Source organism: Physeter macrocephalus, chromosome 7 (genome assembly GCF_002837175.3).
Source record: "Physeter macrocephalus isolate SW-GA chromosome 7, ASM283717v5, whole genome shotgun sequence".
Lineage (NCBI taxonomy): Eukaryota > Metazoa > Chordata > Mammalia > Artiodactyla > Physeteridae > Physeter > Physeter macrocephalus.
In genome coordinates, this window is record NC_041220.1 from 111355740 (window position 1) to 111371189 (window position 15450).

The 15450-nt window shown below is 35.5% G+C and overlaps 1 protein-coding gene across 2 annotated transcripts in view; it reads right to left on the reverse strand.

Annotated features, from left to right (window-relative positions):
- The window catches only part of TBCK (TBC1 domain containing kinase), a 240719-nt gene that overhangs the window by 24708 nt on the left and 200561 nt on the right, over nucleotides 1-15450 (reverse strand). For both annotated transcript variants that reach the window (XM_024119218.3, XM_024119217.3), the window contains exon 25: nucleotides 2877-3036. In XM_024119218.3, the coding sequence (XP_023974986.1) occupies nucleotides 2877-3036 (160 nt within the window). The remainder of the gene's footprint in view (nucleotides 1-2876; nucleotides 3037-15450) is intronic.

Here is a 15450-nt window from a genome sequence, read left to right on the forward strand (position 1 = left end):
CCAAAAATAAATAAATAAAATTTATATTTAAAAAAATGTACATCTGTGGATAAAGAATGTCACCAGCCATTTCAGTAAACAAAGGATGTTGCAGCCATAAAGCCATTAGCCACTGCAGCAGCCCCTGATGATGCACCCTTAAGGGAATTCAGGATGGAGAAAAACAGGATAGTGGCCCAAGGCAGTTAAGATGCATATCAAAGGAATAATTTCAATAAGCTCAGACTCTTGCATCTTCCCGTACACAGAAAAGCACTAAAATCATTAACTTGAGATGTCTGTTTTTGTGATTAGCAATAATCTTTTGATGTTCAACTACATTTTCTTTTTTTTTTCTTAGCAAAAAGTCCTATATACCCTGGCTCCTCCCTTACCTCTTTGGAACAGTCCCTTAGAGCTATCCAGGAGGCTATATCCCCAGCTTAAGTCCTCAGTAAGCCCACTGAATAAAACATAATTCTCAAATTTTAGACTGCACATTTTTGTCAGTTGACACATCTCTATACAAATATTTAAAACTGTTTCTCAAAAATTACTTCCTGATGTTGGATTGAAGCATTAATAACTGAACATACAATTTGTTCAGTCACTTGTCTACAAGCATGAATAATCATGGAGAGTTTGAGGAAGAAGGAACTGTTCATGATAGCATCTGGTTTCTGACAAGCAAGACACTGGCTAATTTATTCAGAATGTGATGGGTCTTTATTTATTACCATTATTTTCAAATACTGTTATTACTTCATCTAAATAGTCTTGCTTCCAGATTTCCTTCATATGTTGAACTTTTAAATTTATTCACACTGTGATAGACTAGCCTTTCACAGCATGACAAATGGTTTATAATTTATTATTTAATGAAAGAAATGAGTTATCCTTTTACTTGTATATATGTTTTGACCTTTATGATAAAGTAAAATCAGAATAAACATAAATCTGGAGATTAACACAATGAGTGGGATGTTTGGAAATATCTGACATATTTAAGAAGATTCAGTTATACAGGTCCACTTATTAGATACATCTTCCAAATGGTGAATGCCTTCTGAAAGTAGAGCCTTAAGCTTGTTAGCAATTAGAGCATAAACGTTTATTTCAGGTCTTGGGTTCATACCCTGGGAGGAACTATTGTGATCTGCGAAAAATCAGAACAAGTCTATTTTTAAAAAACAGGACAAACGGCAGCAGCATTCAGACTCAAAAGCCTTGCTTGCTCACCGAGTTAAGGGTATGGCTTAGAGTCATATAGACTCATGTTGCAATCCTGGCTCTGACATAAGCAAATTAGATAAACTCTGAGTCTCAGTCTTCCTCATACATAAAATATGAGTAAATAATGCCTCCCTCATAGAACTGTTATGAAGAATAAAAAGAGATTACATATGAAAGTACTTATCATGGTGCTTAGCACACAAATACCAGTCAATAATTGGGATTACTATCACTGTAAAGATTTCTTCCTAAGGCTATATATTACGGGGAATCCAGAAATATGTGATTCTCAACAGTATTTCTATGGGTTGAATGTATTGATATGCATTGTAATTGAAAATTGATATTTTTCATGGGAATGATATGACAATACAGATTAATGTAGCAGCAGCAGTACTGTGGTGGTAGTAAAATAATAATAATTATAATAAACTTACATCAAAATAATTCAGATACCATGGCTTTAGTTCTAAAATGTCATTTACTTATTAAAATTGCATATTAGTCATTTACTATATTGACTTTCTCTGAAACAGGTATATTTAGATTATTCCCTGTCAGACACTAGATACAGTTATGTAAAAGAAGGGTGAGTGATTTAAGATTTATAGCTAATATACTCAGATATTCTGAGTATATTTGGTCAATTATGCTTCTTCATCAAGGATGGCTGTAATTTAGTGTCAAAAGCCAATACTACCATTAGCTCTGTACTTCTGAGACAAGGATTATTGGATGCTTAAAATGGTCTAGGACCAAAAGTCTTAAAGTTCTCGCTTGACTATATTTCCATTGATCACCATTCTGGATTACTCAGTTTATTTGTATAAGCTATCTGCAGGGAGGAAACTATCTCTGTTACTTTGCCAGGGGCAGATTCTTCCATCCTTTTAGAAAAAGGGCCTGTCCTGGTTTATTAATGTTGCCTACATCTAGATATGTTTTTTTAAAACAGCTTTACTGAGTTATGATCAACATATAACAACATGAATATTCAAAGCGTACATTTTGATGAGTTTGACAGAGGGATTTGTAAACAAGCCCATTTGGCTCTCATACTCCCTATTCTCTAACTTGCCCTTTATAAAAAATAAAGGTGATGTTTTTGACCTCCAAAAGCTACTCTTTGTTTTATTTTTCAAAATGTTTAAGAACATAGCCAGAAGCGAGCGAGGTCATTTTATTGTTTCATAGCCCTCATATTTAAAAGTTGATATCCTTCCTGAATATTCTCTATCATCATAAAGCTTTGAGCCTATAGTAAACAAAACCCCCAAATACAACAAATTCCATCATAGTCAGCTTTCAGAACCTCTAATCAAGCCCCAGTGTTTTTCTACAATGGAAGGAATTGAAGCTACTTCTTGTAATTTCAGGAAGTAGATAAAAACAAAAACAGCAAAACTAAAACAAAACACCTTAGGCTATCATTTGAAGTTTCCTAAGCTGAGTATTGACCCTGATGCTGCACAATGAGGAAAAGAGCTTGAATTCTTTTACTGGGAAAAGGTAGACAATCTCTTTTATGTAAGACTATAGACAGATCTTCAAAGCTCATTTGATATGCAATCAGCTTCTGAAGAAATACACTTTTAGACAATCTGTTGCAGTGGGCAGGTAAATAACTCATCATGATGTCATATGACAGTTCTGCGTACACGTACCTCTGCTGTGTGCTTTGCCACATTCCCCACGATGACAATGACCTTCCCTTTGAAGCTCTGGAGTATGGCAGTGTAAGGTCCTTGGGTAAGCTCCCCTTCCGCAGTAAATGCAGTGCTGAACGGAATGTTGATGCTGCCTGAAATGTGACCCCGAATAAAACTGAGAAAAAAAGTTAAGGAAAACATTTATTTGTGTGCAGACTTGAATGTGTGAGAGAAGCTCACAGAGGTGATTGATTCTCAGAAGATAGTGCCATTAAAATCAAACACAAATGGAGACCAGACTTGAAAATTCCGAGCAGATGAAACCAGTTTAATCATACAAGCGAAGATTTAGCTTATTTTGCAAGACAAAGGCTAACTTGACCTGGGTCACTTGTTTATGTCTCTGAAAATCATAAGTGAAACTTAAATTGTTCCCCTAAATTGATATGAGATGATCACTAACCAATTCCCTTTCATTTAAGAAAATTCTAATATTGTAACCAATTGCTGAAAAATAGTCACTGCTGCTTTTTAACAATATACCTCTGAGCCTCACTCCATGCTTTGGTTCCACCGCTCCTGGTTTGCAAACTGTCTTTTGGTGTGTGCACAATAAACTTTTACTAATTACTACTTCGGTTATTCATCAGTTTTACTTTTTTTCCTTTTTCTGAACATTTGACAGTTCTAAACATCTTCCATGCTCACATGAGTATTTTATTTAAACAAAGTAAGGCACCTCTGCAGAAAAAAAAGTTAAATGTGAAAATGAAATGAACAAGTGAAAGGAAGAAGACTAGCCAAAGATATAAAGAAGACTTTCCTGATCAAATGAAGTATTGTGAAAGTGATCAGAATGCAACAAATAAATGGCAGTCACATAGCTTGTACAATATACATGGTTTTCAGTTCATTACAATTATGATTATTTTAAAGATCTGAAATATAGCCAAATGGATATTCTCAGATCTAACTTGATAAGGCAAAAGCTTATCTACTTTGGGCAAGCAACTGCTAAATGGGACTCTATTTAGAGTTGTTAGAGGTCATTAGCACTGGCTGGAAACATTTCTGTTGTTGGTTTATTTCTCAAGTAAACTTAGCTATTTCCATTCTTTCCAATTTTATGTTCTCTAAAGGGGGTGATGTTTTACTATATTTGTACTTTAGAAGGGTTTTAATGATTTCATTGACTATTGTAATTTTGGAATTAAAAGCTTGTGTTAAGCTTAAAATATTTAGAAATATCACAAGATCTTAAAGAAAAAAATATTCCTTCAAAAGTAATTAAAAAGTACAACTTTAAAAAGTGAAATTAAAAAGATGATTCTTCATATAGAGTCTGTAGAGGAAGATTCTGAAATATTATTATTAATCAAATAACTGCTCAAAAAAGCATAAAATAAGAACTGCGAAAACTGCTCTGAAAGAGATGTATATGATGCTTTGATAGGATATATCAATTTGGGGAGGACAGGGAAGGTTTCCACTAAGGAACTAAGTGATGGCCGAGGTAAAATTTGAATAATTAATAAAAGTTAATTAGGCAACAGGATGGAATGGAGGTGGTATAGGGTGGTGGAAAGGACAAACATTTTCAGGCAGAAATGTCAGGCATATATTGGGGAGGAACATGACCAATCAGGAGAAAGGAAGGAAGGCCAGTACTGGTGTAGAGAACAAAGACAGCATGAGATAAGATGAGCCTGGAAATGGATGCAGAGGCCAGATCATACAGGGCCTTGCAGATCATGTTGTTAATATTGGTCTTTATCCTAGAGCAATGAAAATCAGTAAGTATTTTAAGCAGAGAAGTAACAGATCACATTTGCACTTTGGCAACAATGTGGAGAAAGGCCGGAAGGGGAGTGAATGTAAAGATTAGTTTATAAGACGTGTAGGCAGTATCTCATCTCCCCCCTAACAATCACTGATAACGACCATGAAGAGATGTTTGTGTTCAATAGAAGCATTTCCCCCTAAACTTCCACTTTAGATGTGTTCTTTACAAAATGGAAAAGTCATAGAGTTTTAAAAAGTTATGTCACAAGCAACGACTATTCCCCTATCCCCCCCAAAAGACTCATTTGTCATTCCTGTAGAAGGTGGAAAATTATAATCATTTATTGACATGACAGTTTCTCAGTTGCCCCAGTTTGTAGGTTCATCTTTAGAATACTACTTCTCTTGTTTCTCTGTCTCTCTTTTTCCCTCATTAATGGAGAGAGGAGAAATTTGAGGCTCCTACTCTCAAGAATGATGGTGGGGGTTGAACACGTATCTTAAATTTCTAGTCAGCTGTTGCTTCATCCTTTTTTCTTTAAAGAAGGCATCTGGCATTAATAATGAGGGAAAGGACATAAAAAGTTCTGAAAAATGAATGAGAGGTAGAATAAATATTATCATCCCAGTATATACTGTTTAATTAGAGTCTTCTAGAATGAACAGAGAATTTATGATAAGGAGATCACCCTTAAATTTCATCAGCACTAGTTTTTCAAACATTTATAATTACTCAATACTCAAAATATCAACTGCAGTTTTCATGAACAGAAATGACTTTGTCCTCAGCATATAATTACTCCGATAGCACTTTAATCTTCAATAAGGACATACCTTAAAATAAAAATGATTGATTTTTCAGAAACTCTGAACCTAACAACTCAATTATTCTCAGCAAATATATCTACATCTGCTAGTCTGAATCAATTGGCAGGGAGAGTTTCTGTGTTTATCAAACAGCCAGTATCAACCATGAATATTTTTCCTTTCTAGTGCTTTTTGAATAGCAAAAGCAATACAAATCTATCCCAGTCAAATGCTCTAGCAGACATGTCTGCACTGCCTGCCCACCTCCCACCTTCTTCTTTGAAAGGAGCTCAACTACTGACCCTGATGAAAGGGTGAGCCTAGGCTGTCATGTTTGTATCAGGTGATCCTGCCACGATCAGGACTGACAGGATAGGAGGGAGGGGATGAGTGAAGGTGGATATCTGACACAGGCTAATATCCTGTGTCAGATAGGCTGAGCCAGTTAGATTCTCTCCCTTCAAAATCAAAATAAAAGATAAAAGACAATGCTCAGACTGTGTTAAGCTTAACAATGTAAAGTCACATCTGAGGGCCTTCTATATATATTTTATTCAGCCACATGTTAAAAAATTAGTGACTCTAGAAATAAAATTATTTATTTTACAAGATAAATTCTATAAATATTTGGTTTAAAAAAAAGTACTCATCTGTATCCAAATACTCAATATCTAATATCTGTATCTAAAATCATAGATAAGCATCTAGATGATTTTGTGGGTTCAATATCACCAATTTATTACGTGCTTTTAAAGAAGACTTTAGTATGTCATACAAGTATGTAATAAACTTATCCTAGAATTTTCTTTTGTGCTTTATAGTTTGATGTTTTTAAAAAAACCACTAGATTAAATGTTAAAATGCTTGACAAAGTAAGACTGCAACAGAGTCTTATGGGTAAGAGAAAAGTTATAATCCAAAATGCAAAACTTTTTCAAACATTTTTCAGGCTATTTTAACACTTTGGAAGATAAGACACAAAAGAAAAAAAAGTCTTAAACCACACTTCTCCTATTCTTAGTTTAGTTCAATCAAAAAAATCCTGGAAGACATATAAAAGCACTCATCCAAGAACACTCTTGTCATAAAAATTCTAGTGCAAATAAGATTGGGTAAGCACAAATGCTTGTAGACAGGGTGGTAAAACCTGTAAATAGCTATCCTTAACTGTGAGACTGGCAAATAGCAGAGGAGAATGAGACTGGTCTAGTTACACATTAATATATTTACAATGAACATTTTCTTTTCAAGTAAGTTGGACAATGAAGACAATTTCGGTTATTTAAGGATCTTGTTTCCTTGGTAATTATTTACATTTCACTGCCTACATTAGAAATTCTCATGTGACACAAACATCATATGATGAAGTAGAACTTTTTAAGGCAATTTCTAAACACATGAGAGGCTGTCAGATTATACTGTAAAGGTAGGCAGTTGAATACTATTTTTAACCTTCTGAGTCTTTCATAATCATAATAAAATATTAGGTGTTTGAAAAATGAGCACAGAATAGATTCTGTACCTTTTGTGTTAATTGGACAGAATACGTAAGGTAAAACAGAAGTTGATTTCTGACATATAGTGACTGATTTATCCTGGGCAAAACATGGCAAGAAGAGCAAAATGATACAGAATACACTGAGATAAGCACTTTCTCCATGTTCTAAGGATGTAAGTTTTACTTCCTTGTACTGCAGTCGAAGACAAGTATGTATAAGTTCTTAATAATAAGGTAGTATTAGAGACGAACATGCAACAATATATATTTTAGGATTATGACTGTTATTTCATTGCTTTCCTCATATTCTACACAAAAATTTGGACTCTTTGCATTTGCCTTTTGCATTTAGAAAAGCCACTGCTTGTCAGCATAAACACAGGCATGGGGTAAACAATACCCACACTTAAAGAGGTTCTACAGTGAGTGTACTACCCAACAGACAGACACTATACTGTAAACTTAAAAAGCTTCAGCTTCAAAGTACCCAGTTTAGAGAGTATTAAGGCAATAGAAGCCCAAGTATTTATGTGGTAATTAGTCCCAATAATATATACATCTTGACAGTGTACTTATAACAATGTCCACCATAATGTTCAGATTGGTTTTGAAAAAAACCACAATAAAAAACAATGGCACACATGACTTTTATCTTTCAATGTTTATAAGACATTTTTGCTATTAGGATTTTTGATGATGTCTTTGAAGGAATTAAAAGATACAAGACATGATTAAAGAAGTCAGCAGTAATTACAATGAAATCTCTTATATGGAATAATAGTAGCTATAAAAAAAAGCATCTAGTTATTATAGCAGTCACCAAGTCAGGTGTTTGTACCTTAAATTTTGTGATAAAAAGAGTTGGTTTATTAGAACAATTTTAACAGGTAAGGATGATATGCATTATCTTGTAGGTTTCTAAGATACGAAGACTTTCCTGTATTCATAAGTCAGTCTATATAAAAGTACTACAAGTAGATGCATCATACTTTAATCAAGCAGATAGAAAAATGTATCAGTTCTAAGAACAACATAGGTACACCATATAGGTAAATTACATAGGTAAATGTTCATATTCCAGAAAAATTCTTCACTTTACTAAAAGATTTTTAAATTCCTTTAAAATATTTAATGGCTCAAAATTCAACACAGAAATAATCTCATGTTTTCTAAATCCTAAAAGAGCACAGCATTTCTCACTTAGTGACATCATACCTCTATACAAAGCATACTAGTATCTTACCAGACCACTTCTGAAGGTATGTGTACTTTTACGTTGGCTTGTCTGTTTGCTATGTTAGCTAATTATAATTAGTGTTAAAGAGCTCAAAGTAAATGTTATACCTTTAATATTAATATATCAAAAGCCAAAAGTTTCCTATTATATAACTAAATAGCATTAACTGATATAAAATTATATCTTCAGATATCATTTTTTCTTGCTAAATCTATTGTTGCTTTCCTTGAACAGCACCACCGTCCCCAAGTCAGTCTAAAACCTCATTTTTGTCATCTCAATAGTGGCAACATTCAACTGTAGTGTACTAATAAATAGCATCCTCCTATCTCTAGTCCCATTTTCACTTGCCTATTTCAGACACTCACTACCTTGAGCTTAGACTATCGCAGTAGCTTTCTGTTTTCTCCAACTCTCATCTTTTCCCTTGGAAATCCATTTTATTCACGATGTTACATTAAAAATTTTGAAGCACACTTCTGATAATCACATCCATGCTGAGAAACCTTCCATGGCTGCCTATAAGACAAAGCCCAAATTTCTCAGTTCAGCCCTTGTGAATAGAACTGAACTATTTACTTCAATCCCAGCCAAACTGAATTACATACTGTTTCCAGTATATGTTCTGCCTAGTTCCTGTCTTTTTCTCTGCCTAAATAGCTTTTCTCCATATTTTTGAGTGTTCAAGTATTACCCATGCTTCGAGAGTTTTCTCCATGAAAGTTTCCCTTCCCACAGTATCTGTATATCTCTCATGACAGCAATTTGATTTTAAATAAAACATACTAATGTACCTGACTTCCACCAAGACTTTAAATAATTTATAGGAAGGATCTGTACTTAGCTCATCTATGAAACTCTTACAATGCTTAATACAGTATCTAGAATACATCTAACATATTTGTTGAGTAAACAGATTTCAGAATTGTGCCAAACCTAGAGTAACTAGTGGCAGCTGCAAATACGCTAAATGCCTCCTGGCCTTCCTAGCTACTGGCACCACTACCTATCAGTACTTGTAAGTGCCATGATACAGAATTCTCTTTTGTCAAAATACAATATGAGAAAAAAAGAAAGAAACAGCAACAGAAGTCATTTTCCTGGATTTGCTCCAGCACAGATACCAACCCAAAGGGTCTAGTAAAACTAGGTTATTTCAGGGTGAAGCTAGAGACCTCACTCTCTGTGACTGCAAATATGAAGGAATATTTATGCACATCAAATCTTTGGGTGATTCTATCCTTCTAGTCTTGCCTGCACCATTACCTCCATTCTCATCCTTCTTCTCACTGCATTAATCTCTCTAAAACACAAATCTGAGCATGCCACTTACCTGATTAAAATTCTCTAATACTCTCACAGCCTATGGAATAAAACCCAAACTTCTTAGCATGTTATGCAACATTCTCTATAAGCTGCCTTTGCCTACTTTAGTCTCACTTCCCACCATCATATATTCCAGCCATGCACATCCAGAGTACTTGTAATCCCCTGAATGTGTCTTCCTCACCCGCTGTGCACCCATACACTATGTTTTTTTTTTTCAGTCTGACATGCCCTCTTTCTCTTCATTGCTAGGGCGACTTCCACTTGTCTTTCAAGACCCATTTCAGGCATCACCTGGCTTAGGTGACCATCCTTATATTCCCATGGCTTTCTGAGTATGCCTCAGACGTAGAGCATTTCATACTGTATTGTAATTATCTAACGTGTCTTAGCCACAAGATTGTGAGCTCCTGTCGGGCAGGGGCTCTGATTTAACCTAGCAAAGCAGGTTCTCATGCAGGAATGACTCAACGATTTTTTAAAATTAATTAATTTATTTGTTTTTAAATTTTTGGCTGTGTTGGGTCTTCGTTGGCTATGTGCGGGCTTTCTCTAGTTGCAGCGAGCGGGGGCTACTCTTTGTCGCGGTGCTCGGGCTGCTCATTGTCGTGGCTTCTCTTGTTGCAGAGCATGGTCTCTAGGCGCGCGGGCTTCAGTAGTTATGGCACACGGGTTCTAGAGCACAGGCTCAGTAGTTGTGGCACACGGGCTTAGTTGCTCCTCAGCATGTGGGATCTTCCCAGGCCAGGGATGGAACCCATGTCCCCTGCATTGGCAGGCAGATTCTTAACCACTCTGCCACCAGGGAAGCCCTGACTGGCTGATGGAATGAGACTGATGGCACTCAGGAACTGGGGCAATGGATGGGTGTCAGAGCAAATAGGATTTCTTCAACAATTAATGTACTTCTCACAACTAACTATTAATCCAGACACTGGAGACATTTTTCAGTAGAAGCTATCATATATTCCCACATTATACAAGGGCCATTCAGATATGGGAATACAACTGGATAGAAATTATAATTCAAGTAGCTTAAACCTAGATCCAAATGAGATGAAAAAAAATCTTACTAAGCCTCCACATTATCTATCTTGCTCTGAACACAAGTATCTCTATATTACTTTGAAGACTTTTTTAGAAGTTAATTCTTCAGGACACAGAGACAAGAGCAATACTAGCATTTACTAAGGAGGAATAATGTGGAGTAATAATGAAAACAATTGAGTTTATGTGTTTTTCAAATTAAAAAAATTAAGCCTGAGGTGGTTTTTCCTATAGCTTCTGATATTAAAAAAAAAAAAGGTAAGAGTTTTACAAATAAAGCTGCAAAAAAAAGCCTTGACTTCAAGGAAATGAGAATACATTCTTTTGAAGTATTTATGTTCATAGGTAACAGTTGGACCCAAATTTACATGGCTAAGACCACACTTAATATGAACTCCAGGAAATTTGAAACTAAATATTTAGAAATATTCAAGAAAACAACAGTTTAACTTGTGTATTATCTTTAAAGCAATTAATATTAGTACTTATGAAATTTATGCCACATGAGAAACATTTTCTATTGCCTCTTTAAAATATTCAATTATTGATATTATTATTGATATTCAATTATTCAATTATTTGCTCTGAAATATCCATTATGTATTGAAGAACAAACATAACTGACCTGAACCTTTACCTAGATTAACAATTCATGTTTCTTTCTTATACAAACAAAAATAAAATAGGATTTCAACAAAAACTTAGTTGTTTAGCCTCCCTGATATAAGCTGTTTAGCTCTAATATTAAGAATGTAGACTTGATTCTCTCTAGGGTTCCTTCTCATTGTAAAGTTGGGATTATGTCTTTATTGCCAAGTGTGTGAAGTCTATCTTCATGTCCTCCAGCTTTCCCTTTCTGTACTCCTCTTCCCTACTGGTCCCCGCTGAGGTTAGGGGTAGTTCCCTCAGATTGTTGACATGCTTCTCCTCACCTACAACCATAAAAACTGATAATAGATTAAAATATGACCTCTTGCAGGGTATTTTTATTTTAAGTGGGAATATTTATATCACAAGCTAAATGACTAAAGCTTTAACAGAACTTCAGGTGATGGGGTTCAGGACATGCTACCTTAAATTACGGCATCTTGATATACTGAATATCTTAAGCTGAAGAAATTTGAGAAATGTCATGTGTAGGAAGGGCTTTCTGACCTTCCCATGAAACAGGTCATAAAACCTTCTACTGAGAAGTGCCCTCCTCATCCCCAGAGGATAGGTACATCCTTACCTTCAAGACAGAGGAACACCAAGAGGAATCTGAATGGACAGGCCTTGCTAAGTTTTCCTCAGTTTATCACAAAAGTCTACTACACTTAGCTCAAATCCCTTTTGCCCTATCACATTTTCCTCTGACTGTTCACTCTTCATCAGACCTAGCTTAAAAACACTCAGGTTTAACCACTTCTTTAGGTTTTCCTTATGAAGGCTCCCATGTCATGTAAAACTTATATTAAATAAATTTGTATACTTTTCTCTTGTGAATTTGTCTTCTGTTACAGGGACCCAAGCCGAGAACTTAGAAAAGTAGAGAAGAAAAGATATTTTTCTTCCCCTACATGCATAGGAGAGTTCTAGGGAGTGGTAAGGCTGTCCTTTGAATTCGTTGGTAGACAGTAACTTATTTTGCTGAAGGATGATGTTGCCTCCCTCCTTTTCATAAACAATCATTTCAATTATTTTACATAGGTAAAGAAAGATGATGTGAAAGTTAATTTTATACATTTACTCTCCTGAAAACACATATGAGGAAAACAATTTTCACCCATATGAAGATGTATCACCTATATGAAGAACTGCATTAGCCAAATTTTCCTGTTTCAATGATCCATAAAAGCAAAATAGAGGATAAAAATTATATACGGAGACTACAAACAACTTGAAAAACATTATAAACAACACTTCAAATGTAACTTTCTTTGCAGAAGAAAAAGGTGTTAACAGAGTTTCTTTTTTTTTTTTCTCCTCTATTGTATAGAACTATAATTTGTTGGCATGGGAGAAATAAAATTATTTTAAAAATATAGTAGCATTAAATATTTATTCATTTCTTAAACATATAGAAAAAGTCATGTTAATACCAGAGTTTAACTGAAAAATTAAGAGATGGTCTACAAAAATGACTCCTTCAAAAAATATGAGGATTTCAATAGGCTTAATTTGTTAGTTTTAAAATATCAGCATCTTAGTGATAGTTTTGGGAAAATTTAATAAAAAATATTTTGAATATACTAAATCTTATAAATTAAGTTACTATAGCAGGAAAGAATCTTTCTAACATGCTTCCTTTCTCAAAGCATTCAAAATTTGCTTTCCAATATTTAAAAGAGTTAATTTTTCCTTGAATCTGTGGCTGTGTTAGTATAAAGACAACTATTAGATTTATTTAGTTGGGATTAGGCCCCATACATACAGAGGCACTGAAAGCAATAGCTGAGTTTGTGTGTAAGATTTGAAACAATGTGTACTGTGTCTGAACACATAGTTTGGAATCAATACATGCCTCAGTCATTAATTTATATTAACTGATTTCTCTCAGTCTTGTTTATGCTTGCCTAACAGTCCTATGAAGAGACCAAACAGCCACCTGCATAAAGCTTGGAGAATAAAGCTTAGGAACATGAGGTTGGCTCTACCAATTGTCAGTTATATAGCCTTGGGCAAATTGCTTAAGCCTTTTCAAGCCACAGTTTCTTCATCAGAAAACAGAGATACTATTTTATGCCATGCTTGGCACACTGTGAGAGCTTAATGATAGCTATTACTGGAAGTCAATTCACTTGAATCTCTTAAATCTTAATAAATCTATTCATTCTAAGTGCCTCTTGTTTTAAAGTAACAGGTAAGGTATAATACTGCCACCATGTACATTTGCATTTTCAACAGGACAGTGAAAAGTCTTTAACCAACAGCATAAGTCTCTAATGGTAGATTTTTAGGAATCAGTGATTACAGGCATCCAAGCAATTAAGGGCATGTTAGTAACTCTAAAATCACACTGTAGAGATTTCTGACTGTCCCATACCTTCTGGCTTCAGTGACTTTACCTCCTCTGACTTCCTCTCTTACTGTACTGGTATCCTTGCTGGTTCAAAATGGCCAAGCAGGGCTTCCCTGGTCGCGCAGTGGTTGAGAGTCCGCCTGCCGACGCAGGGTACACGGGTTTGTGCCCCGGTCCGGGAAGATCCCACATGCCGCGGAGCGGCTGGGCCCGTGAGCCATGGCCGCTGAGCCTGCGCGTCCGGAGCCTGTGCTCCGTAACGGGAGAGGCCACAACAGTGAGAGGCCCGCGTACCGCAAAAAAAAAAAAAAAAATGGCCAAGCATGTTCATAGATCAGGGTCTTTGCCTTCACTCTTCCTTCTGCCTAGAATGTTTCTCCCTGCATCATTTATAGCCTGCCTCTTTACTTCACCCAGCTGTGCTGAAATATCACCTTTTCCCAGTCTTTCTTCAGTACTTTGTCAAACCCTATCACTCTCTATCCCTCTCCTTGCTTTATTTTTATGTATAGCACTTATTGCTATTTAAGACCATATGATACATATAGTTATCTATTTCTCCAATTAAAATGTCATTTCCATGACTGTAGGGGAATTTGCCATTGTGTTTACCAACAAATCCTCAAAATCTATACACTACTGACTAGCACACACTAAGACAACCAGTAAATATTTGTTGAATAAATGAATGTGAGATTACATGAATATTTCTAGCTCTAAATTCTGATTCTACTGACTTTATGAGTACAGTCTTGCTTCTGGATTTAAAAGAAGAAAGGCCTCAGAAATCACTGGATCACTTACAGAATGCAAAAAGACATATATTGCCAACTGTCTCCTTATAACATTGAAGGGAAAATTCAATGGGTATAGGTAAGAGAGTGTGGGAAACTGTGTCTGCCATCCTGACTTTTCCCTTTATATATTCTGGGGAATTTCTAGATGCCAAACCTAGTGCTGGGGCTACAGAAATTAAAAGGACATGAGTCCTATCCATATCTTGCTTCTCTTATTCAGAGATTATTTTCCTGTTGATGCAGTTTTTGTCTGTACCACTCATTTAGTATATAATACATACTGTCTTTACTCTTTATTTATTTTGCACATGAAATATTTTAATGTTTTATATTCTTCATACCAAAAGCAACCTAGTGAATAAGAACTATACTTTATACCTTCTTCTTAAAAAAATTATCTGCAGCACTACAGAGAGTAATATTTATTGGTTGCTATTAATAATAATGACATCTAAAAAAATCAAACATCACATTCTACCATATTAATTTGAAGCACTTAATTTATGAATCTCTTCATTACTATGCACACACTTTTTCCACTCCTTTAATTCCTTGAGCACAGGATTTAAGATTAATAGAGTTAGATGGGACTTCCCTGGTGGTGCAGTGGTTAAGAATCCGCCTGCCAATGCAGGGGACACGGGTTCAATCCCTGGTCCGGGAAGATCCCACACGCCTTGCAGCAACTAAGCCCATGCACCACAACTACTGAGTCAGCCCTCTAGAGCCCGCGAGCCACAAATACTGAGCCTGCGTGCTACAACTACTGAAGCCCGCGCTCCTAGAGCCCGTGCTCCGCAACGAGAAGCCACTGCAATGAGAAGCCCACACACAGCAACAAAGAGTAGCCCCTGCTCACTGCAACTAGAGAAAGCCCATGCGTGGCAATGAAGAACCAATGCAGCCAAAAATTAAAAAAAAAAAAAAAGATGAATAGAGTTAGAAATGTTACTTATTTCTTCATAACGTAATCAAATGGGTATGCATCATAAGACATTTTATTTTATTTTATTTTATTTATTTATTTATTTATTTTTTTGCGGTACACGGGCCTCTCACTGTTGTGGCCTCTCCCGTTGCGGAGCACAAGCTCC